Source organism: Salvelinus namaycush, chromosome 23 (genome assembly GCF_016432855.1).
Source record: "Salvelinus namaycush isolate Seneca chromosome 23, SaNama_1.0, whole genome shotgun sequence".
Taxonomy (NCBI): domain Eukaryota; kingdom Metazoa; phylum Chordata; class Actinopteri; order Salmoniformes; family Salmonidae; genus Salvelinus; species Salvelinus namaycush.
The window spans coordinates 19,175,649-19,199,883 of record NC_052329.1 but is presented as its reverse complement, the minus strand read 5'-3'; the positions used below and the strand labels follow the sequence as shown (position 1 = coordinate 19,199,883).

At 43.5% G+C, this 24,235-nt stretch overlaps 1 protein-coding gene across 1 annotated transcript; it reads right to left on the bottom strand.

Moving 5' to 3' along the window:
- Positions 1-9,699: 9,699 nt before the first annotated feature.
- On the bottom strand, positions 9,700-23,955 carry LOC120018515 (CXADR-like membrane protein). The gene is made up of 7 exons (XM_038961742.1): positions 23,898-23,955; positions 22,819-22,976; positions 19,232-19,433; positions 15,299-15,466; positions 11,576-11,698; positions 10,875-11,016; positions 9,700-10,048 (listed from the first exon to the last, which is right to left on the bottom strand). Exons 1-7 carry the CDS (start codon positions 23,953-23,955, stop codon positions 9,700-9,702), a joined length of 1,200 nt encoding a protein of 399 aa, XP_038817670.1.
- Positions 23,956-24,235: the final 280 nt, after the last annotated feature.

The following is a 24,235-nucleotide window of genomic DNA, read 5'->3' as shown; positions in this document are numbered from 1 at the left end:
CTCTTCAGGCCCTGATTGGCTAGCCAGCATGACCCACACTCTCCAAGGGGTAGCTTTGTCCAGTTTGTGAGCATGGGTGGACCAACAGATGTAGGATTTTAATTTGAGACAGTTTGCAACAGCAGGAAAATAATCCTGCAACAACAGGAGATGTGAATTATTTTGTGGATTATAATAAATGGACTGAAATTTCAAAGTGGAAATTACAAACTTCAGAAGCCTTTTTAAACTTCAAATATACTACAAGTTTGCAGGAAAGCTCTCCTGCAACAGCGTGATCAAATGAAGATCATACATCTGTACATACACCCAGAATCAACCCATGCGGTACCCCACATGACAAACTGTATGTTGTCTGTCCATATGTCATAGATTAGCCTATGGTTAGAAAATAGAAGACTTCTCATACAGAATTCTGTAGTCTGTCACTAATAGCGTAATCCTCACAGCTCTGCTGATTTTTGTAGTTTTCCTGAGGAGTCTCAGATCAATTACTTTACTGTGGGTGGATAGCCTGGTCATCACTTGTATTCAATTAGCTCTCCTCCATTGAACTGCATGGAGTCAGCTCAGCATCTGCCAAATACACGTCTTAAGGGCCCAGAATAATTTGATATGAATCCGCATGGCATGTCAATTTGGCCTAGGCCTACTCTTACTTTTCTGCACTCTGCCACATTAGGATATGTTATTAACTGCTTTAATGTATAATTAGGCCACACAAACAATGTTTTTTTTACTTTATAGATCTTAATGTAACAAGTGCTCTACTTTTTTGTTTAGCATCAATAAGGTTTTGTGAATTAATTAGAATCTCACAGATGAAGCCTAACGCCAATGGCTTAATTAAAGCACATTTATGTTTGACCAATGGCTCCTAAAAGTCCATGGGCAATCCTTTCGCCCAAAAGAACATCTTGGGAAACACAACTTTTGTAGCTGGAAAAGATTCCCCAATATTGTGCCGTTCACTCACAGGTCAAAATTAATGTTGGCCACCCAAAGAAGCCAAGGAGAAGGACGAATGAGGAAGAGATAAGGCAGGAACCACCTGGAATAACGTCATGAAAACTACCCAGAAGAAAGTTAGCTGGAGATGCACCATTGATGCCCATTGCTCCACTAAGAGCTAAAAGGAAAAAGTAAAGTAATTATCTTCCTTTTAGCACTATGAGCAGGGCAGAATCAAGAAGAATAGTATCAAGGAGTAAATTGTGAGCAATTGAGTGTCTTCAGACTGGAATGTTGTCTGCACAGTTCATCTGGATGAAGGGGGAGTCGGGGACTCTTGATTTAAAAAGGGAATTATAATGCCAAGTGGATGTTAAAAATAGCATCCTATTAACTTCTCCATTTGACTTTATGGCAGCACTGTAATTAGTGTAGTCGTCAGACAGTGAAATGTGCTTGAGATGCGGGTCACAGTACAATACCCATTATCCACTGAGAATCACTGAGAGAACTGAGAGGCAGACAGACATCGTTAAAAGTCTACGATGTGTGTGTTAAGTTTGACACAACCTTCAGACAAATGTATCAATTGCTCAATAGTCTTCTTTCACCACCTTTTTGGCTTTTATACAGAGCTATAACCCTGGTGAGCGAGGCTTTGGTTCCTATACAGCAGCAGTTACCATTTTAGATGGGAATCAATGGGCAGATGGCAGATGGTTACCAATTGTCCTTTAGGAAGAAGATATTCTGGTCCAGATAGATACATGACCGTGATAGTTGCATGTGGGTTGTCAAAGTATATGTGTGTGCCCAGTGGGTACATACTACATCACTGTAGGCCTATATCATCATGCTCTTATCAATGCCATTCTATTATAAAATTGTACAGGCATTTCATGTTTCGATAAGCCCGGTTGTGACTTTTTTCATGTGGCAGGTAATTAATCTGCATGAAATGGTTGGATGGAAACGTGGTTGGTGATAACCATGATACCTCTGGAGGTGGCCATATTATGGACTACCAGAGGGAGCCTCAACCAAAGCTATTCATGCCTTCACTGTTTCCATCCCAATTCCCACCACCACCATACTGTAGTCTAGATAGTAATATGTGGTCACTAATCACCTTGAGGATTTGTGATAAACTGATCAAGTGGCTCATTTATTTTATTGGCTGATTTCTTGGTTTAAAATGTGCATGGCTGTTATCACATTAGGGTCCAGCAGCATCATCACAGATGGAGCAGTTTTCACTGAGATCTTCAATCAACACCAGGGGGCACAATTCTATAACTGATGAACAGAAACATATTTCCGGTGCTCCAATTATGCACTATGGCAATCTACATACATTAACTTTCAAGATTACCACAGGAATAGAAAACACAATGTTACTTTAATGGATTCTAACATAAATATGATAAATATGAGTCATTGTGTCCTTATCTCGATGACGAATATCTTAATCAGATTTTTTTGCCATGAGAAAATGTAATCAAATCTTATTCAACAGCCAAATAAGGTTTGATAACATTTTCCCATGGCAAAATCGAGATAAGGACACAAGGACTCATCTTTATCATAGTTATGTTAGAACCCATTAGAGTAACATTGTGTTTTCTATTCCCGTGGTAATCCATTACAGTACATTACAGTATCCATTACAGTACATTACAGTACAGTACGACTAGAATCGCCTTTTTCATTTTCAATTACATTTTTCTAAAATGATAGACATACATTGGCCAGTGCTTGTGTTATTGATTTTCACGCAAGATAATTTGATTTTGATGCTGAAGTGTGTATGTGTATGTATGTGTACATGTGTGTACATAATGTGTACATATGTTTTTCTGTGTCTGATGGGGTGTGAGTGTCATCACACACTGTTAATCCTGTGGAATCAAAGAGCACAGATGCATGGAGCAGAGTAGAGAAATGTGATGTTGGCTTGAAAATCTGAATCAATGTTGTTGGATATGCATGAGGGGCTCTGGAATTATGCTAATGTTTAAACAAATAGGATCAGCAACAAGCAGATGTCAGATAACACAGTCTAATATGTGGTATGTAGCCAAATCAATACCCATTTTATTGCTCTCATATCTACAGTACATTCACTTTTATATCTCTTACCATTTACTTGAGGAATATATTCCATAATCACTGTTTGTCGTGATTTGTTAACAGACATATTTTTGTATGATACCTGTGTTCCTTGAAAATTATATAAAAGTCACCCTTTATCTATGGATCCGTTCGACATGTATACTTCATTTTGGCAGTTCAATAAATTGTCAACATAGGAAGAAATTTTCTGAGGGAAAATGATAAATGTCAGTCAATAAAAGGCTGACAGGTCAATAGATATCTCTGATCTTCCTGCAATAGGCATAACTGTCACATCCATGGGCCTGGAGAGTAGCACTTAGGCTGAAGCCTCTGCTACTGCCGTCGATGACCATTCTGTCACTGGGAAACTGGAGATCATGAGCCCTATTAGCAACACAGAGAAAGGTGGTCCCTAGCTCTCTCACCTTGAGTCACCAGTATAATACCATTACAATGTCACACACATGAGAGGCAGCTGCTATCAAATGTCAGTTTCACTGCTAGCGTTTGCCTTGATTGAAGCAAAAAAAGCCATATAACTTGTCATTGTATATTTTATTTGCAAAGGAAATAGTAATAACTCAGAAGTCGTAAAAATATACATTTTTTACTTGTGATATTTACATGGATTGTTTTTGTCAAACAAACTGTACCGCTTTAAAAAAAACAAAGAGAAGCGACTGTGAAGAAGATGACAGATGAGTGAAAAGTAAAGAGAGGTTTATACATCCTTTTATCATGCCGTGCTGAGCTGTCTGTCTGACATCCAGACAAGGTCGTTACAGACAAAGCCAAACCCCCCCAACCCCCAACCCTCACCCACGATGAGCACAGCACACAAAAGTGCAAAGTACATGGATTCAGAAGAACCAAAACAGAAAACAAAATAAAGCTTCATAAAACCTTCTGTGATATATATTTACAATAACATGATTTTAGCCAAATACAGGTATACGTTTACATCAAAGCAAAGCATTCCCCTCATCTGCTCGATGGCCTTTGACATGCAGCACCCTTAGCGTTCCTCCTTTCTGAGATGGACTTCCACCCCTCCACTTTCAGAATGTCACAACGCATCATGTTCCTGTACCAGAGGCTGGCCAAACACAGTCTGAGCTTCAATCTGTCATGCTGGACTGCTTATCCCAAAAACTGCTAAAGAACACAAACATGGTGGCTACATGAGATTCATATTCATATAATATAATGCAGGATAATCAGAATCATGAATCATTTCACTTACATTTGAATGCTGATAACATTAGAGTGGTGCCACTTTAAGAACCATTTTTGAGTGTGTTGCAAATCTGGGGTGGAGAGAAAGCCTAGTTTAAATTCCCGACTGCTCAGACAAAAGCCTATCAGGATTCATTTGGAGAAGTAGGTTTGACAGTCCACAAAGCTGGCACAGATGAAGAGAAGCAACGTGAGGGCTCGTAAACTGGGGAATTTGCCACCTGAGACCTCCAGTTGCTGGAAATCAAATCAAAAAGCCGGAGGAATTTAAGACAAAGTATCCTATCCTCCACCGGGCTGCTCCTATAGGCAGTGGAGGGAATTTAAATGGAGGAGCCTAGAGCTCTGGCTCGATTTTAATCTTGTTATACGTCCCCTCCTCTCCCACTACTCTCTCAAGTTCCCTTGAAAACTGTGTTAAGAGCATCTGTTTTTGAGAATGCTAAGACACATAGCACGGTTTGTGTGTGTGTGTTTGTGTGTGTGTGTGTGTGTATTGTCTCCTGGGCTATGCAATAGTTATTTTTGTGCTCCCTTTGATGGGCAGGACCATCAGTCAGTCATAATGCCCCCCGACATTCCCTCCATCACATTTATTCTAAAGGAACAGAAATAACAAGTCTGACTATTTCGGCTTTCGGTTCACTGTGTACTATGTGGTGTGTGTGTATGATGGGAAGCTGTCAATACATAAATAGACCAGTGCATGCCTATATTAAAAGACAGCATTACCAGGCAGATAGCATGCGAGCGGCTTCGAGAGGACTAGATGAGTATGAATTATGGACAGGCATTGTCTCGAGACACCACTAGCACTAGCGAAAACAAGATTGCTGCCTGTGAAACTGAATTGAATTCAATAATAGGCATATACTATACTGTCACAGAAACTAAAATAAACACTGTGTATGCACTGATGCCTTATCCATTCAGATAGGATATGCCTGGCTGGTCCCCCTATCCTTCTCCTTTGAATGAGTGGCTAACATGAGAATGTGTGGGTGTGGCCCTGAAGGCCTGTATCGAACTAAAACACTTCAGCTTCCCTGGCCCAATACAAACCATCTTGTTCTCTTTGAAAAGGCATTTCTTTCCTCATTGGACGTCTTAACACCATCAGCAACACCACCACCACCTTGTCTATTAAATTAAATGACATCATGTGCGTATATCTATCTGTATGTATAATATAAAACAACACTATGACTACATAATGTACATTACTCCATTGGCATAGATCGTTGTCTCGTTAAGGAGATGTACACTCTCTGCATTGTGATTGGGTTACATATAATCACACGTTTGGCTTACGCCCCTCTAGTTTGGCTGTAGATTCCCAAAGCTGGATCAACACAGATAACTCAAACCACTTGTGCATTCACGATAAGGACAGAGAAAGAAACCGTCAAAGGGGATAGGGATTGCAAAGGCACACTAAATTGCCTACTTGTTCTTTTTTTCTAAACTTTCATTCAAACTACACTGGGTCTGACAGCTGTACAACGAAGGGGATGGCTGATGCCAAAGCCTGGCCAACGTACTGAGCAGCCATAAACAAAATGAGACAGTAATTGAGTGCCACTCTGTTGTTGTGGATCCCAAGGAGAGTACCTACCATGGGTGGAACCATGCACACTGTACAATACAAGTCACTAAAGTCATACTCCTTCCTCCATTCCCTCATCCACAGTATTTGGGGGATTAACTTCAAGGTAATGTGTGCCTCTGTACCGATCTTTGACTTCCTTCCATTCAGTACCTTGCAAAGCAAATAATCGTAGTGACCATCTTTGTTCAACACACATTCATGGCATTTTTGACAGGCTTTGGTTTCAGTAACATTGCTAAACAGTGGAGGTAAATAAAATAGTAAAAAAAAGCAACGATGACCCATCCTGGGGATTGGTGGGGGGGGGGGGGGGGGGGGGGGGGGGGGTGCATCACTTGAGTGGGTTGAGTCACTAACGTGATCAAGATGGTAAGTTGGTGGTTGAAGATATCTCTCTAGTGGTGTGGGGGCTGTGCTTTGGCAAAGTGGGTGGGGTTATATCCTGCCAGTTTGGCCCTGTCCGGGGGTATCGTCGGATGGGACCACAGTGTCTCCCGACTCCTCCTGTCTCAGCCTCCAGTATTTATGCTGCAGTAGTTTATGTGTCGGGGGCTAGCTGTTATATCTGGAGTATTTCTCCTGTCTTATCCGGTGTCCTGTGTGAATTTAAGTATGCTCTCTCTAATTCTCTCTCTCTTTTTCTCTCTTTCTTTCTCTCTTTCTTTCTTTCTCTTCTCGGAGGACCTGGGCCCTAGGACCATGCCCCAGGACTACCTGGCCTGATGACTCATTGCTCCTGTCCCCAGTCCAACTGGTCGTGCTGCTGCTCCAGTTTCAACTGTTCTGCCTGCGGCTATGGAACCCTGACCTGTTCACCGGAAGTGCTACCTGCCCCAGACCTGCTGTTCTCAACTCTCTAGAGACAGCAGGAGCGGTAGAGATGCTCTGAATGATCGGCTATGAAAAGCCAACTGACATTTACTCCTAAGGTGCTGACCTGTTGCACTCTCAACAACCACTGTGATTATTATTATTTGACCCTGCTGGTCATCTATGAACATTTGAACATCTTGGCCATGTTCTGTTATAATCTCCACCCGGCACAGCCAGAAGAGGACTGGCCACCCCTCATAGCCTGGTTCCTCTCTAGGTTTCTTCCTAGGTTCTGGCCTTTCTAGGGAGATTTTCCAAGCCACCGTGCTTATACACCTGCATTGCTTGCTGTTTGGGGTTTTAGGCTGGGTTTCTGTATAACACTTTGTGACATCAGCTGATGTATGCAGGGCTTTATAAATCAATTTGATTGATTTATTTGAAACTGTGGGTCAGCCTTCACAATCTGTCCAGACATGCCCGGGTGGGGGGAGTAAAATAGAAATAGAAGAGATATTATGCCCCCCTTGTCTTAAAGTTATTCTTATCCAGTATATTCAGTCATGTATCTCTATGTACTGTACTTTAACACCTAATTTACCCATATGTTAATTTGGGGAGGAGTTTACATACTATATGGGATGATAACTCCAGTCCTCACACTTTTGCCCCAGCCCCAGCCAACACACCTGTCTCCAATAATCAACTAATCATGATCTTCAGTTTAGAACGCAATTAGTTTAATCAGCTGTGTTTGCTAGGGATGGGGGGGAAAGTGTGACACCACTACAGACTCGGGAGGCCAGAATTGCCGATCCCTGATGTAGAATGTCCACAGAGCTAAGAGAGAGGATGTGGGGAGAAAAATAAAAGTTTCAGCAGAACTCAGGCTACCATGTCAGTGATACATCCTATGAATGTGGCTAAAGTTTCTCCTGTTGAGAAAAGCAGATGAGCTGTTCTCTGAATGGGGTCAGGACCATGGAACATGGTGTGTCTTAGATGACGTCATAGATTCCGTAAAGCATCACTGAGCGTCTGCAGCACAGGAGGCTGCTGAGGGGAAGACGACTCCTAATAATGGCTGGAATGGAGTGAATTGAATAGTATCAAACACATGAAAAGCATTGGTGTTTCTCAAAATACATACTACCATGCTCCGAGCACGCAAATTGGAGAAGGGGAGGGTCAGAATCCAAATCAAAGTATGCGAAATGAAGCACAGAGGGCACTTCTCGAATGAGTTTGTACATATTTGGAAGCATGCATCGATGCAAGCTTCAACAGAAATGATGTAAAGAAATATGACGCAACCACGTAAAAAATGACAAAACATTTCTTGAAATCCATTATTTGAGCTGAATCGAGAGAAAATACACTCCGACTTCAGAATGAAATGTTGCCTATTCTCATCTCATATGTTGCATGACTACAATATTTTATTTTGACAGGTTAATAAATACATGCTGTGTTATTTTTGGCATGTTTACCTGCCTACGTATCGTAGAATGCAAGCCCATAATAAGTCAATAGGGCAAACTGGTTAGCTACAACTGTTAGCTAGCCAGATAGCCACGAAGAATTGTTAGCTAGCGACCCACAAAGAATTGCCATCTACCTTGCATAACATTAGCTTTAGGTCATTTTTGCCTGTTAAACTATGTGGTTAGCTACATTATTACGATTCACATATAGCTAGCTGATAGTTATGAAGTAAAACGTTTGCTTTGTGTATATCTTGTTTAATCTCTATTGCCATTGTCTTGGCTGGAAGAAGGTTCAGTGAATGGGTAAATCCATTGTAATTTAATAGGGCTAGCTAGCTAGCCACGAAGAATAGGTAGCTAGCTACCCATGACAAATGAACATCTACCTTGCATAACATTCGTTTTACGTCATTTTTGCCTGTTAAACTATGTGGCTAACTAGAGTACTACGATTCACATATATCTAGTTGATAATTATTAGGTAAAACGTTTGTTTTATGTATATCTTGTTGCGTCTATTGTTGCCATTGTCCTGGCTGGAAAAGGTTCAGTGAATGGGGAGATGCAGTGTGAGGTAATACAGTAGGGGGAGTGCGAGTGCTTCTCAAATTAAATGTTTTATGAGTTCTGCACACTCTCGTCCTCACAAGAACGTACTCGAGAGAACATCACTCGGAGCATGAGAGTGTAGAGTACGGTTGTATGCATATTGAGAAATACCCCATGTGTTCGATGTGTTCGATACCATTCCATTTATTCCATTCCAGCTATTTCTATGAGCCCGTCCTCCTCAAATAAGGTGCCACCAGCCGCCTGTGGTTTGGAGGGGTGATCTAACGGTTTCTCTCCTCACAGGGAAAACAGTCTGCTATCTGTCAGTGGGCCAGGGGTGTTTTTGGGTGTGTGGTTGGTAGCGGGAAGCTCCAATGTGTCTGCCTGCTTGGATCGGTGTGGTTGGATGAGTCAGAGACACCACAAGGCCAAAATAAAGAGGCTTGTTCTTTCTCAGTATTTCATGCCCTCATCCCTCCGTCGGCACCTGGCTCTGACTTTGGATCTCTCTTTTCTCATCCCATCCCCTCTTTCTTCCTTTTTCTCTGCACTTCTCCCGTCCTTTTGATTTGATAAATAAATAAAAGCTCCACTCTGGGTTTCCTTCCACCTCACCGCACACAGCGCTGTGCCCGCTCACTGCTTTCCATGCCTTCAAAGTTGAAAGACAAGTGTAAAAATAAGTTCTTTAGCCGAGAGACATAAACAGAAATGTTCTGTCTCTGGTTTTTAGTTTAGTTTTGTTGTTTTTTATTCAGTAGGGGGCAAGCATTTCTTATTTTCCCTTTTTAATTATGCAATCATTAAAAGTTTTGGGATTACTATTATTTATTTTTTTAATCGTTGTTTAACGGAAGAGTTTGTGTCTTTGAAGGGGTGGGGGGAGGGGGTGGGTCTTATACTTCAACACAGCCAGGATGGACTCTCTTCTACTTCCTACACAGTTTGAAAGGCCTTGGTCTGGGCAGGGACCATGAGAGTTGGGGGAGTGGGCCCAGAGATCTGGTTCCTGGAGTTGATGTTGTATTTGGGGGTGCCGGGGGGCTCAGGGGTCTTGTTGGGTGGTACCACCGTGGTGTAGGCTGGGGGGGACTGTGGGAAGTCAGGGGGCTGTCCGTTCTCCTTAAGGGCAGCAATGGCTGGGAGGCGAGGGCGGTGCCCGCGGGGGGCGGTGTTGTGCACCATGGACTGTGTTGAGGAGGCCCCGGAGCGGGAGCTGCCAGAGCGGGATGAGGACAGGGAGTTGGGCTTCACCAGCTTGGCCTTGGGAGCCTCTGCATCCTCCCTGTATGGAGACACACAGCAAAAACAAACAAGAGCTACTTAGATTCGGCCAGTCGTCACTTCAAGCATGCACACAAAGACAAACATAAACTTAGACAAACTCTACAGCCTTTCTGAGGAGAGCCAGTGGAGAAAACTGTCTTATACAATCAGGGAAAAGGGTTTGGTGATGCTCCACTGCACTTGCTGCATTATCATCTGGGTCTGACACAGTGTCTAAATAAATATAGTCTAATTCGTCTGGGTCTAAATCCACCACATTACATTGGCACCACCGTCACCGAACCCACTCCAGAAAACTACATCACCTTGCCTGCGAGCTCCATCCATTCCCGCCCGCTCAGTGGCTAAACATGGTATGTAAACAGGAAACACCTCCCCGTAGTCTGCATTATTTACTACACAGTCATCCCCAACCAAGCTGCATTATTCATCTGAACACCGGCAAATAAGCAGCTACACAGCCTCCAAGCTGTGACATTTGTTTTTTGCTGCTGTAACTAGCCATGCCATTAGCAGCCCGGGAGGCCCTAGTTTACTGTAGATCAACACGGCCTCAATTCACACCTAGGCCCTGCCGCCTTCTAAGGCCTGCTCTGGAAAGGAGAGAAGCTCTGGGCACAGGAGCAGAGAGGTGTGAAAAGAAGTCTCTCAGAAACCAATCAATACTACGCTTGACAATGAGGGATTTATTACAGACACACACACACGCATGTGTACATACACATAAGTGGGTGCTTTTCTTTAGTACTTTAGTTAGACAGAAAAAGAGCAAAAGAAGAACAGAAGAAGAAGAAGAGAGAGGAACAAGAAGAAAAATAAATGACCTGATCTCGTTGGGAGTCTCCTCCTCCTCATACTTCTTCTTCTCCTTCTTGCGGAAGACGAGCCAGATGATTAGGATGATGAGGAGAACACCAAAGGAGACGCCCACCACGGCACCTGCCAGCACGCCCATCCCTCGAACATCTGTGGAACATCACACATCTGTGACATCAGAAGGGCAGAGAAAAAACACCACAAATGCACCTGCACATACAGTATCCATACCGTACTGTGCACACATGCAAATATTGATGCTTTTCACACAAACAATCCCTTTGAAAATAATGGTTTAGTCCCGATAGGTAAATCCTGTAAATTTGTAGATCATAGATTTTGCTGGTGTTATGTGTATTATGTGTTCAGTCCCCTACAAAGCTATGAATCTAGCAAAATGGTATCAAAACCATGTCTGTTGCTGTGTTAACTTATAAATCATGTCCCCAACAGTTTACCCTGTTGTGACCCTAAAATTCCTGTGCCTTTCTAGAAATCTATTACCGTGACATTGAAACATGGCTGTTTGGGTGAAGCTGATGACCAATGGCCAATGTTTAAACGGTACCGTCCCCAGTGTTGGTTTACTGAGGCAGAGGGGAGTGGAGGGAGGGGAAACCAATTTTCAGGTGCTGTTGGAAACTACAGTCATTCATCACCATCGTAGCACGTTGTGGTGCGGAGCCGGAGAGCAGCTTTCGCTACTCACACTGCATGGTGACCTCGATGATGCAGTTCTCCTCGCCCACGTCATTGCTGGCGGTGCACTTGTAGAAACCTGTACTGTCCTTCGTCAGGTTCCGCAGGGTGACGATCTCTGGATTCTTCAGATCTGTAGGAGAGATAGATAGACTGTGATTTAACAACCTGCTCAACCAGGGAAATCTGAGAGGACCGGATAGCCTCAGACAACAACATTGATGTATATGCTGATTCAGTGAGCGAGTTTATTAGCAAGTGCATCGGTGATGTTGTACCCACGGTGACAATTAAAACCTTCCCCAATCAGAAACCGTGGATTGATGGCAGCATTCGCGCAAAACTGAAAGCGTGAACCACTGCTTTCAATCATGGCAAGGCGACCGGAAAAATGACCAAATACAAACAGTGTAGCTATTCCCTCCACAAGGCAATCAAACAAGCTAAGCGTCAGTATAGAGACAAAGTAGAGTCACAATTCAACAGTTCAGACATGAGACGTATGTGGCAGGGTCTACAGTCAATCACGGATTACAAAAAGAAAACCAGCCCCGTCGCGGACACCGACGACTTTCTCCCAGACAAATTAAACAACTTCTTTGCTCGCTTTGGGGACAATACAGTGCCACTTCCACGGCTCGCTACCAAAACCTGCAAGCTCTCCTTCAACGCGGCCAACGTGAGTAAAACATTTAAACGTGTTAACCCTCGCAAGGCTGCCGGCCCAGACGGCAACCCTAGCCGCGTCCTCAGAGCATGCGCAGACCCAGCTGGCTGGTGTGTTTACTGACATATTCAATCAATCCCTATCCCAGTCTGCTGTCCCCACATGCTTCAAGAGGGTCACCATTGTTCCAGTTCCCAAGAAAGCTAAGGTAACTAACCTAAACGACTATCGCCCCGTAGCACTCACTTCCGTCATCATGAAGTGCTTTGAGAGACTAGTCAAGGATCATATCACCTCCACCCTACTTGACACCCTAGACCCACTCCAATTTGCTTACCGCCCCAATAGGTCCACAGACGACGCAATCGCAATCACACTGCACACTGCCCTAACACATATGGACAAGAGGAATACCTATGTAAGAATGCTGTTCATCGATGACAGCTCAGCATTTAACACCATAGTACCTCCAAACTCGTCATTAAGCTCGAGACCCTGGGTCTTGACCCCGCCCTGTGCAACTGGGTCCTGGACTTTCTGACGGGCCGCCCCCAGGTGGTGAGGGCAGGAAACAACATTTCCACCCCGCTGATCCTCAACACTGGGGCCCCACAAGGGTGCGTTCTCAGCCCTCTCCTATACACCCTGTTCACCCATGACTGCGTGGCCATGCACGCCTCCAACTCAATCATCAAGTTTGGTAGGCTTGATTACCAACAACGACGAGATAGCCTACAGGGAGGAGGTGATGGCCCTCGGAGTGTGGTGTCAGGAAAATAACCTTACACTCAACGTAGACAAAACAAAGGAGATGATCGTGGACTTCAGGAAACAGCAGAGGGAGCACCCCCCTATCCACATCGACGGGACAGTAGTGGCGTACACATCACGGACAAACTGAAATGGTCCACCCACACAGACAGCGTGGTGAAGAAGGCGCAACAGCGCCTCTTCAACCTCAGGAGGCTGAAGAAATTTGACTTGTCACCAAAAACACTCTCAAACCTTTACAGATGCACAATCGAGAGCATCCTGTCGGGCTATATCACGCCTGGTACGGCAACTGCTCCGCCCACAACCGTAAGGCTCTCCAGAGGGTAGTGAGGTCTGCACAACGCATCACCGGAGGCAAACTACCTGCCCTCCAGAACACCTACACCATCCGGTGTCACAGGATGGCCAAAAAGATCATCAAGGACAACAACCACCCGAGCCACTGCCTGTTCACCCCGCTATCATCCAGAAGGTGAGGTCAGTACAGGTGCATCAAAGCTGGGACCGAGAGACTGAAAAACAGTTTCTATCTCAAGGCCATCAGACTGTTAAACAGCCATCTCTAACATTGAGTGGCTGCTGCCAACATACTGACTCAATCTCTAGCCACTTTAATAATAAAAAATTGGATGTAATAAATGTATTAGTCACTTTAAACAATGCAATTTTATATAATGTTTACATACCCTACATTACTCATCTCATATGTATATACTGTACTCTATACCATCTACTGTATCTTGCCTATGCCGCACGGCCATCACTCATCCATATAATTTATATGTACATATTCTTATTCATTCCTTTACACTTGTGTATATAAGGTAGTTGTTGTGAAATTGTTAGATTACTTGTTAGATATTACTGCACGGTCGGAACTGAAGTACAAGCATTTCGCTACACTCACATTAACATCTGCTAACCATGTGTATGTGACCAATACAATTTGATTTGATTTGTCTGTGGTGCAGGTGGTACATGTATTTACATTACAATGGTTTCATGCAATTCTACAGTTAGCATGACCTTGAAGAGTAATTTGATTAACAGCATGTAGTAAATCCTTGCAGTGATGTACTGCACTTCATGTCAAAGTCTACTTAGCTCTGATCCACTCCATTCTATGATAATCTAGTACAGACCAGCAGCAAGAAAAATGATTGTGAGGCTGTATTGAGGTGAAATTGTATTGATGAGTGTTGAGCCTAGTTAGATCTGACCCAGGTCTGTTTTGGGCTAACCATTCCTGTCTGTAATAGTGTGTCAGCTCTGATGTATCACACTTTGTGGGACAGAGCAGGAGATGAACTCGCAAATGTTGATCTTGGCCTCTGAGAGACTGAGTAAACTCAGACTCAGAGTGGCTCTGGTGATTGAAGAGCGGGCCTGTAGACACTGAGGGAATTTAGGGGGAGTTGAAATAGTTTGTCTGAGAGAACGATTGAGCTTTACTGGGTTAAGAGTCGTTTAGTCATCCCCCTCACAACAGCCACGTAATATTACCGTTCACCACTACCAATAAAAAATGGCCCATGCCGATTTGTTTTATTGCCCACTGAAAACTAATTAGACTGTACAGGTGTTGTTTCATGGAGATCATTAACTTCTAGGCTTTTGGCATTGGCACATGCCATGGCTAATGCGAGTTGAGTGGGGAAAATAGGTGGGAAAAATGAAATGTAATGAAGGCGTGTTGTTGTGTGCCTTGGGGATAGATGCATCTAGTATAGGGATCATCAACTAGATTCAGCCGCTGGACAATTTTTGTTGTTGAGCAAATGGTCACGGGTTTGGAACATAATTACTAATCATTTTTAGAATGCAAATTGACCGCAAGAAGCCCAAACAGATATAAAACCTTGCTTACATTTGTATACGATCACATATATCCCTCTATTATGTGTGGGAATACTTTTGGACAAATGTTCTAAATAAATATCACTTGGAGCTGATTTGCTGGTGTTTTTACAGTCTTTTATGTCCCTATTTTTGTATATATGTTTATTTAAAAAAAATTTACTTGGGGGGGCCAAATAAAATCGCCTGCTGGCCAAATTCGGCCACCAGTTGCGGAACCCTGGTCTGGAAGTGGATGAAGAATGGAGAAAGTTTTCGTGCTGTATTGAATCTCCATTACATTTTGGTGTTTTGGAGGCAGACTGGAATTTAGGTGTTTGGGGATCAAATTTCTTCTGGGAAATACTAGCATCAAAATAACATATACTATGTAATATCCTCTTTAGGGGACCCGTGTTACACATACACATGTGTACTTGTGGACAATCTACTTACCTCTCAGTGCCAGTAGGGGGAGTTTCCCAACACTCTTTCCCTTATCCAGCACCCTCCCCCAATTGTATTTGATAGGATCTGAGCCGTCACTGGATTTGCAGCTCAGTTTAACGTCACTGCCCTCTAACAGCCTGCCGTCCATCCAGCATCGTGGCTTAGAGGGCTTCACTGTAGAAACAACAGAACAGTAGTTACATAACACTACAAATAACACTATTATACAAAAAAGAACACAGGATGGTACCTAATACGGATAATGATTCATTCATATAATATGCTGTTTAGCCCAGAGTATGACATACTGTAGCAGTATGTGTAAATGTGAATTAATACTAAAAGATTCTTGAGTGTAACAATAGCTTGTTCATTTCTCATGGAAGTCAATGCTGGGATTAAGAGTAGTATTAAAGGCCCAGGCCAAGATCAATAAGTGACTGTGAGTTGGTTTTGAAAGCCTGCAAACAGACAGGTCAGGAGAGAGTGCTGTGCTCCTGAGTTCCTGTGGCCTGGAGGTCACTAGATGGCCAGCCCTGCTCTAAGCTCTATGGCTGCTTCACAGCAGCTGCTCCAGTCCTCCCTATATCTCTCCCTCCATCCCTCAACCCATCCCTCTATCCCTCAACCCATTCCTCAATCTCTTCCTCCTTCCATCCGTCCATCCTTTCCCTCCATCCCTTCCCTTCTAGTCTAACCGGCCTGGTGAACATGCTGCTCACACACTCAGTAAGGGATATAATAAGGGGGCTGAGGAGAGTGCCGGGGATTCTGCAGTTCATCTCACAGCTCTGTCAGGGCCAGTTAGGCCGCTCTCTCTGCAACAGGAGCAGCCAGAGCGAGGACACACACTGACACAGAGGCCCAGGCCCAGACCCAGCCAGCAGCCAGCTCCTCTGCCAACCCATTATCTTAACATTGGGACTGCGAAAGAAAAATGCAAATGTTCGTCTCTCAAAATCGAAAGTGTCACTGCAAAGCTGATGGCAATTTGTAAAAATCTAAGCGTTAACTCAATGAAATGTCTTTATGGAGGAGAGAGAAAAGAGAGAAAGGATTAAGAGACTGTTCCATTAATAAAGAACCAATAACCGCCGGTTGAACTAATCTCCCATGATGTTTTAATAAATTACATAGTTTCTGACATTGAGGATGATCTCACTTCTCCCATTGGACTACTAGACGGCTTTGTGGTATTGCTGCTCTCCATTTGCCTGTCTGTCCTTCAAAGCTGTTTGTCTATTCAATGATATGCAGAGACACATTTACCACAGAGACAGTTAAAACTAAACCATTTAAAACAGATCCGCCAAGCCTCTGTGTATTGGGGCAAAGAAGAAACTAAACCGAACAGAGAATAAAACAACAATGGCATCTTTGCCTCTGCTAAAGCAGCCCAACTGGCTTTGCCATCATACCTATGAGAGCTGAATTTAGGCTCAGAACTCTGTCTGGTGTTTAATAATTAAAAACAGATATAACACATATTAAATCATCTTAAAGAGCTTGTCTGCCGTATAATGACAGAAAACGTATTTTCTTATCATGGTAGCAACATTTTCTCCTAATGTTTAAAGGGGAAGTTCACACATTTTCACTCTTTCTGTGCTTGTAGCTGACCCCCCCCAAACAGTTTTTAAAAATGTGTGTTTTGTTACAGAGAAAATAGTTTGTCACAGTCATCACTTGCCATAGACTAGAATGCATTATGAAAATGTGTTTAAAACATGTTATAAAATGCTCGAAAACACTCCAAACCACCTCATATTACATCAGAATCTCATTCTGGATAATGTCTCTGCACTCAATATGGGATTGTCTTTCCACCATACAATAAATCCATGTTTGAATGATGCTGTTTACAACAACAAAAATATGCAAATATGGATTTATGGGACAGTGCAAAACGTTTTCTAAAATTGAGTACAGAGGTGTTATCCAGAATGAGATTCTGATGTAATATAAGGGGGTTTGGAGCATTTTATAACATGCTCAAACACATTTTCATAATGCATTGTAGTCTAAGGCAAGTAATGACTCAGCAAAATGTGACAATCAATTTTTTCTGTAACGAAACAAAATATGAAAAATGGTTTGGGGTATCAACTACAAGCACAGAAAAAGTGAAAATAAGGCCACCTGTAAAAATGGGTGAACTTCCGCTTTAACATCTAAATTCTGCATCATCTGTTTCAAGCTGACCAGGTTAATCCCCAATGTCAGCCATTTCTAGACATAAACTCAGCAAAAAAAGAAACGGCCTCTCACTGTCAACTGCGTTTATTTTCAGCAAACTTAACATGTGTAAATATTTGTATGAACATAACAAGATTCAACAACATATATAAACTGAACAAGTTCCATGTCGCCAACAGAAATGTAATAATGTGTCCCTGAACAAAGGGGGGGGGTCAAAATCAAAAGTAACAGTCAGTATCTGGTGTAGCCACCAGCTGAATTAAGTATTGCAGTGCATCTCCTCCTCATGGACTGCACCAGATTTGCCAGTTCTTGCTGTGAGATGTTACCCCACTCTTCCACCAAGGCACCTGCAAGTTCCCAGACATTTCTGAGGGAATGGCCCTAGCCCTCACCCTCCGATCCAACAGGTCCCAGACGTGCTCAATGGGATTGAGATCCGGGCTCTTCGCTGGTCATGGCAGAACACTGACATTCCTGTCTTGCAGGAAATCACGCACAGAATGAGCAGTATGGCTGGTGGCATTGTCATGCTGGAGAGTCATGTCAGGATGAGCCTGCACGAAGGGTACCACATGAGGGAGGAGGATGTCTTCCCTGTAACGCACAGCGTTGAGATTGCCTGCAATGACAACAAGCTCAGTCCGATGATGCTGTGACACATCGCCCCAGAACGTGACAGACCCTCCACCTCCAAATCGATCCTGCTCCAGAGTACAGGCTTCGGTGTAACGGTCATTCCTTCGACGATAAACGCGAACCATCGCCCCTGGTGAGACAAAACCGCAACTCGTCTGTGAAGAGCACTTTTTACCAGTCCTGTCTGGTCCAGCGACGGTGGGTTTGTGCCCATAGGCGACGTAGTTGTCTGGTGGGGACCTGCCTTACAACAGGCCTACAAGCCCTCAGTCCAGCCTCTCTCAGCCTATTGCGGACAGCCTGAGCACTGATGGAGGGATGGTGCATTCCTTGTGTAACTCGGGCAGTTGTTGTTGCCATCCTGTACCTGTCCCGCAGGTGTGATGTTCGAATGTACCGATCCTGTGCAGGTGTTGTTATACATCGTCTGCCGCTGCGAGGAAGATCAGCTGTCCGCCCTGTCTACCTGTAGCGCTGTCTTAGGCATCTCACAGTACGGACATTGCAATTTATTGCCCTGGCCACATCTGCAGTCCTCATGCCTCCTTACAGCATGCCTAAGGCACGTTCATGCAGATGAGCAGGGACCCTGGGCATCTTTCTTTTGGTGTGTTTCAGAGTCAGTAGAAAGGCCTCTTTAGTGTTCTAAGTTTTCATAACTGTGACCTTAATTGCCTACTGTCTGTAAGCTATTAGTGTCTTAAAGACCGTTCCGCAGGTGCATGTTCATTAATTATTTATGGTTCATTGCACAAGCATGGGAAACAGTGTTTAAACCCTTTACAATGAAGATCTGTGAAGTTATTTGGATTTTTATGAATTATCTTTGAAAGACAAGGTCCTGAAAAAGGGACGTTTCTTTTTTTTTTCTGAGTTTAGTATATTATATATGATATGTTACTTCTACTGTATATGCCTTAACAACCACACATCGCAGAGACCCTCGCAACAGAGAAACAAGGCCAAACAAAAAATCTAAATCGAATCACTCCGTCTAAATCAAATTGAATCATTAGATCAGTTAGCATGAGAGAGGAAATGTGCCTGCTAATTCCCTATTGATTAGTGTGTGTGAGAGACAGAGCTGGAGAGCAGACTCACCCAGCACTATGAGGTTAACCTGGCTCCAGTGGTACTTTCCCCCCGTCTTGACCTTGCAGTAGTACTCTCCAGAGTCCGTCAGCTGTAGGTCACTGAGGAGCAGGGAGGCGTCTCCCTTTAGGTAGTCGCCTGCGAAAGACAAACGACTGGCCTCGCTGGTCACCTCATTGGTGTACACCTGGCCCCCGAAAAACGTGATGATCTGGGTTGGGGAGAGAGACAATGAGACACACTGAGAGAGCTGTATGCAGAGACATATGTAAAGACATCAGATCTGTATCTGGATTTACACATGCATTGGACACTGCTTGCTCATAAAGACACATACACATACAGTACAGACATGTACCCTCTCTTTGTCTTTTTTTCTCTCTCCCTTGTAAACACACACACACACTACAACAACACCATCAAACACAGCTGTCACAGCAGCCTATTACTCAGGGCAACTGAGAGCCTGCAGATGGTGACTGCTAAATGCTGGTGCCACAGCACATCAGTGCCACAGGAGCTGGGTTTACCTGCTGTGTTTGCAGGTGACAACTGGCCATTTACAGTACACAAACACACACACACACACACACAGTCTTGTACAAGTAAACTTGTGGGGACACAAAATTCTGTCCTATTCAAAATGATTTCCCCTAACCCTAACCCTAACTCTAACCCTTACCCTAACCCCAAAACCTAACCTTAACCCTAACCCTAAATCTAACCCTGAATCTAAACCTAATTCTAACTCTAACCTTAACCCTAAACCCCCTAGAAATAGCATTTGACCTTTTGGGGATCAAGGTTGGGTAGGTTACTTTCTAAATATAATTCGCTACAGTTACTAGATACCTGTCCAAAATTGTAATCAGTAATGTAACTTTTTGATTACCCAAACTCAGTAACATTATCTGATTACATTCTGTTACTTTTAGATTACTTTCCCTTTAAGAGGCATTAGAAAAAGACAAAAATATATGTTTCCAATTGAACGACATCTATTGCAGGATAAATCAATGTTAAAGTTTACATAGCTGGCCCTATAAGATGTTACATTTTACTTTATGGGTTGGTTATGTTGGTTTCTTCTAACCCATCCCTTTCCACTACATGAAATGATATCTTTACATTAATAGACAGTACCAGTCAAAAGTTTGGACACACCTACTCATTCAAGGGTTTTTCCTTATTTTTACTATTTTCTACACTGTAGAATAATAGTGAAGACATCAAAACTATGACATAACACATATGGAATCATGTGGTAACCAAAAAAGTGTGAAACAAATCAAAATATATTTTAGATTTGAGATTCTTCAACGTAGCCACCGTTTGCCTTGATGACAGCTTTGCACACTCTTGGCATTCCTTCAACGAGCTTCACCTGAAATGATTTTGCAAGGAGTTCCTACATATGCTGTGCACCCGTTGGCTGCTTTTCTTTCACTCTGAACTGTGAACAGCCATCCATAACAACCACAATCTGTAAAGCTCAAATAGCTAAATCAGAGAGTAGCAGTGTGATTTACATCAATGCGCTATGTAGATATCAATAATAAGTGATAGCCGTATCGCCGTAGACTACACCACTGCGGTCATCCTTATCTCCATGTGTTTATTCAAGTTGGATAATCTTTGGATGCCGACAGCAGTTGCACCATTGGAAGACATAGCTTGGCTGTAGCCTACAAAAGCCTATCCCTGCTCTTTTCCCACAATCCATCAAACACATTTGGTGTGTCATCATAGTGGTCTCTGACTTGTGGTCAGACTCGCTCAGGTGAACAAACTTAAACTTGCGCCTTTTTTCAATGCTGATTTGAATGTCATTGAGAAAACAGAATAGTGTCAAATATTTTTTTCGCAAATTTCTGAATTTAAAACTAATCCTCGAAGTAATCATCTAGTTTTTCAAAAGTATCTGTAATCCGATTACTATATTATTGCTGGTATTTTTGCTGGTATTTTTGCGAGATTTTTGTAATCCGTTACTCCCCAACCCTGGTGGGGACTAACAAAATGTCCCCAGTTGGTCAAATTTTTGTTTGTTTCCGTGTCTGTGGAAGGCCTCAGTATATGGGCCTATGGGTGGTTACCACCATTATCATTAGCATACGCATCCCCAGGTTAGCACAAGTGAACTCTGCCCTTGCTCAGGCTTTCTCTCCCCTCTGTGCTCCTGACACATTTAGCCTGTACGCTCGGCAACAGAGGATAAATGTTGACAAGTTGCTCTTTTCCATTTCAACACGGCTTTTCAGCGGAAATAAAATAATTAGTTATTCATTCCGCCACAGGCACAGTCTCATTCCTAATCAAATTATCAGACATTTGATTTTAATTAATGGTGCCTTCAATGTTATCTCCCCGTTAAATAGTCCCTCCTCCCTTCTCTCTCTCCTCCCTTCTCTCCCTCCTCCCTTCTCTCCCTGCTCCTCCCTTCTCTCCATGCTCCTCCCTTCTCTCCTCCCTTCTCCCTTCTCTCTCCTCCCTTTTCTCCCTCCTCCCTTCTCTCCCTCCTCCCTTCTCTCCCTCCCCCCTTCTTCCCTTCTCTCCCTCCTCCCTTCTCTCCCTCCCCCTTCTTCCCTTCTCTCCCTCCTCCCTTCTCCCTTCTCTCCCACCTCCCTTCTCTCCTTACTCCCTTCTTCCCTTCTCTCCCTCCTCCCTTCCCTCCATACTCCCTTCTTCCCTTCTCTCTCACCTCCCTTCTCTCACTCCTCCCTTCTCTCTCTCCTCCCTTCTCTCTTGCCTCCCTTCTCTCTTGCCTCCCTTCTCTCTTGCCTCCCTTCTCTCCCTCCTCCCCTTTGTCCTGTCTCCATTTTCTTGTGGAACCAAATCTCTCACTGCTAATCAACAGATCAGTGTGTTAACGAATGACTTCCAAAGAGAGAAGAAATCTCTTTGTTCTGATGAGGCCTGTTGAGATTCCATGGTCTTACTGTTATCAGATACTGCATCCCATTAAAAAAAACAGGAACAAATCAAAACAGAAACTGATACTCTAACATCTTCTGAGAGCTACAACACAAGTAATTAGATTAGGGCTGTTTTTAGACTCAGGTAAATGATTCAAGGTAGGTGATAGGATGGACCCATTTTTATCCTATTAAGAGCTGGCAGTATTGATGTGGTCTAATTCAATTGTCAGGGACTGGAAGGTCTAGGTATTCTATTTTCACAGCTGGTAGGATGTATAGGCTTTATTTATTAACTGTGTCTCTGGTAGACTTTCAGCCACAGTAATTTGTTTACTACTGTATCTCTGTCGATATTGTAACACTTCAGGGAATCTGAAAAAGCCTATGAACAATACCCTGAGCAGATTAAATAAATAGAGGAATGAGGAATTGGGAGAGAGTAAGAGTAAACTGTAGGAAGTAGAAAAGGGTTGAGATGGGAAGGAAACAAATTGGAGGAACATTGTGTTGTGTAAGTGTGCCTTTGAAAAAGCTATTCAAATTATATCATATTGGCTGCAACAAAGAGATTGGGGGTATAGAGAAAAGGAGAGAGAAGAAAGAGAGAAAGAAGGAAAGAGAGACAATAACAGAGAGAGAGAGAGAGAGAGAGAGAGAGAGAGAGAGAGGCTTCCTCACCACTCTCTGCTTGGAGTTGGGCTTCTGCAGTAGCCACTCGATGTCGAGCAACTGCGCGTTGGACTGCCAGAACTGATGGTGGCACGGCAGGGTGGCGTTGTCTCCGACAACTCTCTTCATTTCTGTCTGGGCGCCAGCCATCAGCAGGCTCAGCAGCACTGGAGAGAGAGAGAACAGAGGAACTGTCAGACAACTAGAACCAGATACACCACCAGACAGCAGCCACAGGCAGAATATAGCTGGAGTAAAAAACCTAGTGAGATAGGAAACAGAATCAGAATTACTAGGACATAATACGTAAAAGAAACAGAATCAAACAATAAAAACCATCCAAGCCACAATGAGACAAAGACTATAACTAGTCAATATCTCCCAAGCCGACCTAGCTGTCAGGTTCTTTGCTGTAGGACAGGGTATGGGTTACACTAGGCTCAGTCAGTAGCATACATGGAGCTTGTGACTCGGCCCCTGGCCAGAAGCCAGACTGTTAGGGCCTATTACGCAGCGGGGGCCGCTGGGCTAATTTATTGGAGGATGCTGGACAGCCCCACTGGCTTGAGGGGAATTAGGGAGAGGCGTCGGGGGGATTTGCAGAGGGATGAAGCTTAGTGGGGCCGTAGGGGGGCCAAGGGGACATACGACTCCCTCCACCTGGTAGACCCGGCACAGGGAAAACAATGCACAGGCTCCACATCCCCCCTGGGCTTTCTCGCTCAAATGCGAGAGATATTTTTGGTGCCTCTGCATTAACCTAACTAGCACATTTAATTTAGTCACTGCAGAGAGCGGGCTAAGAGCCTGGCTTCAAAGAGCTTTAAATAAAGTTATCCAAACGCTTTTTCAGATGCATTATGTCCTGGTCATGTAAATATTATATTATCTCCTTTTCATTACTCAGTGGTATGTTGCTGATTAGGTGCTGAGTGTTTCAATAAATCACTAAATATACAGTGTGGTATACATACAGTACTTACACAAACACTGTATGGCCTGTTGCCTAGCCCTGAGTGTGTTATGTCTGGGCTTGAGTGATTCAACAGACAGCGACTCATTGAAAGAATGCTTTAGTGCCCTATCACCCTCGATGACGTTGTCAATGTTCCATGGATCACCTAATGTGGTCAATGCATCAGTCATAGGCACCTTTCTTCTTATTTTGTGGCCACCCTCTCAGGAACAGCACACGTAAGAGCTGTCAGAGCCAATGAGAATGGTCGCTGGTCTGCCCTATAAAACATGTGACTTGGTGTAAGTTTGTGTTAAAGATGGTGATGGTTGGAGATGGGTGACATCTTACGAGTCTTAAGCTAGCATTTCATGGTAAAGTCTACACCAGTTGTATTCGGCATATGTGACAAATCAAATTTGATTTGATTTGGTACGGGGAGGAAGGTATCATAACTGTAAACCGCTTATT

Coding starts and splice junctions, on each gene's coding strand:
- LOC120018515 (XM_038961742.1), bottom strand. CDS start 23,955: ATGACTGATGCATTGACCACATTAGGTGATCCATGGAACATTGACAAC. Junction 11,017..11,575: donor CATCGAGGTCACCATGCAGT/GTGAGTAGCGAA, acceptor GATGTTCCACAG/ATGTTCGAGGGATGGGCGTG. Junction 10,049..10,874: donor GAGACTCCCAACGAGATCAG/GTCATTTATTTT, acceptor GTCTCCATACAG/GGAGGATGCAGAGGCTCCCA.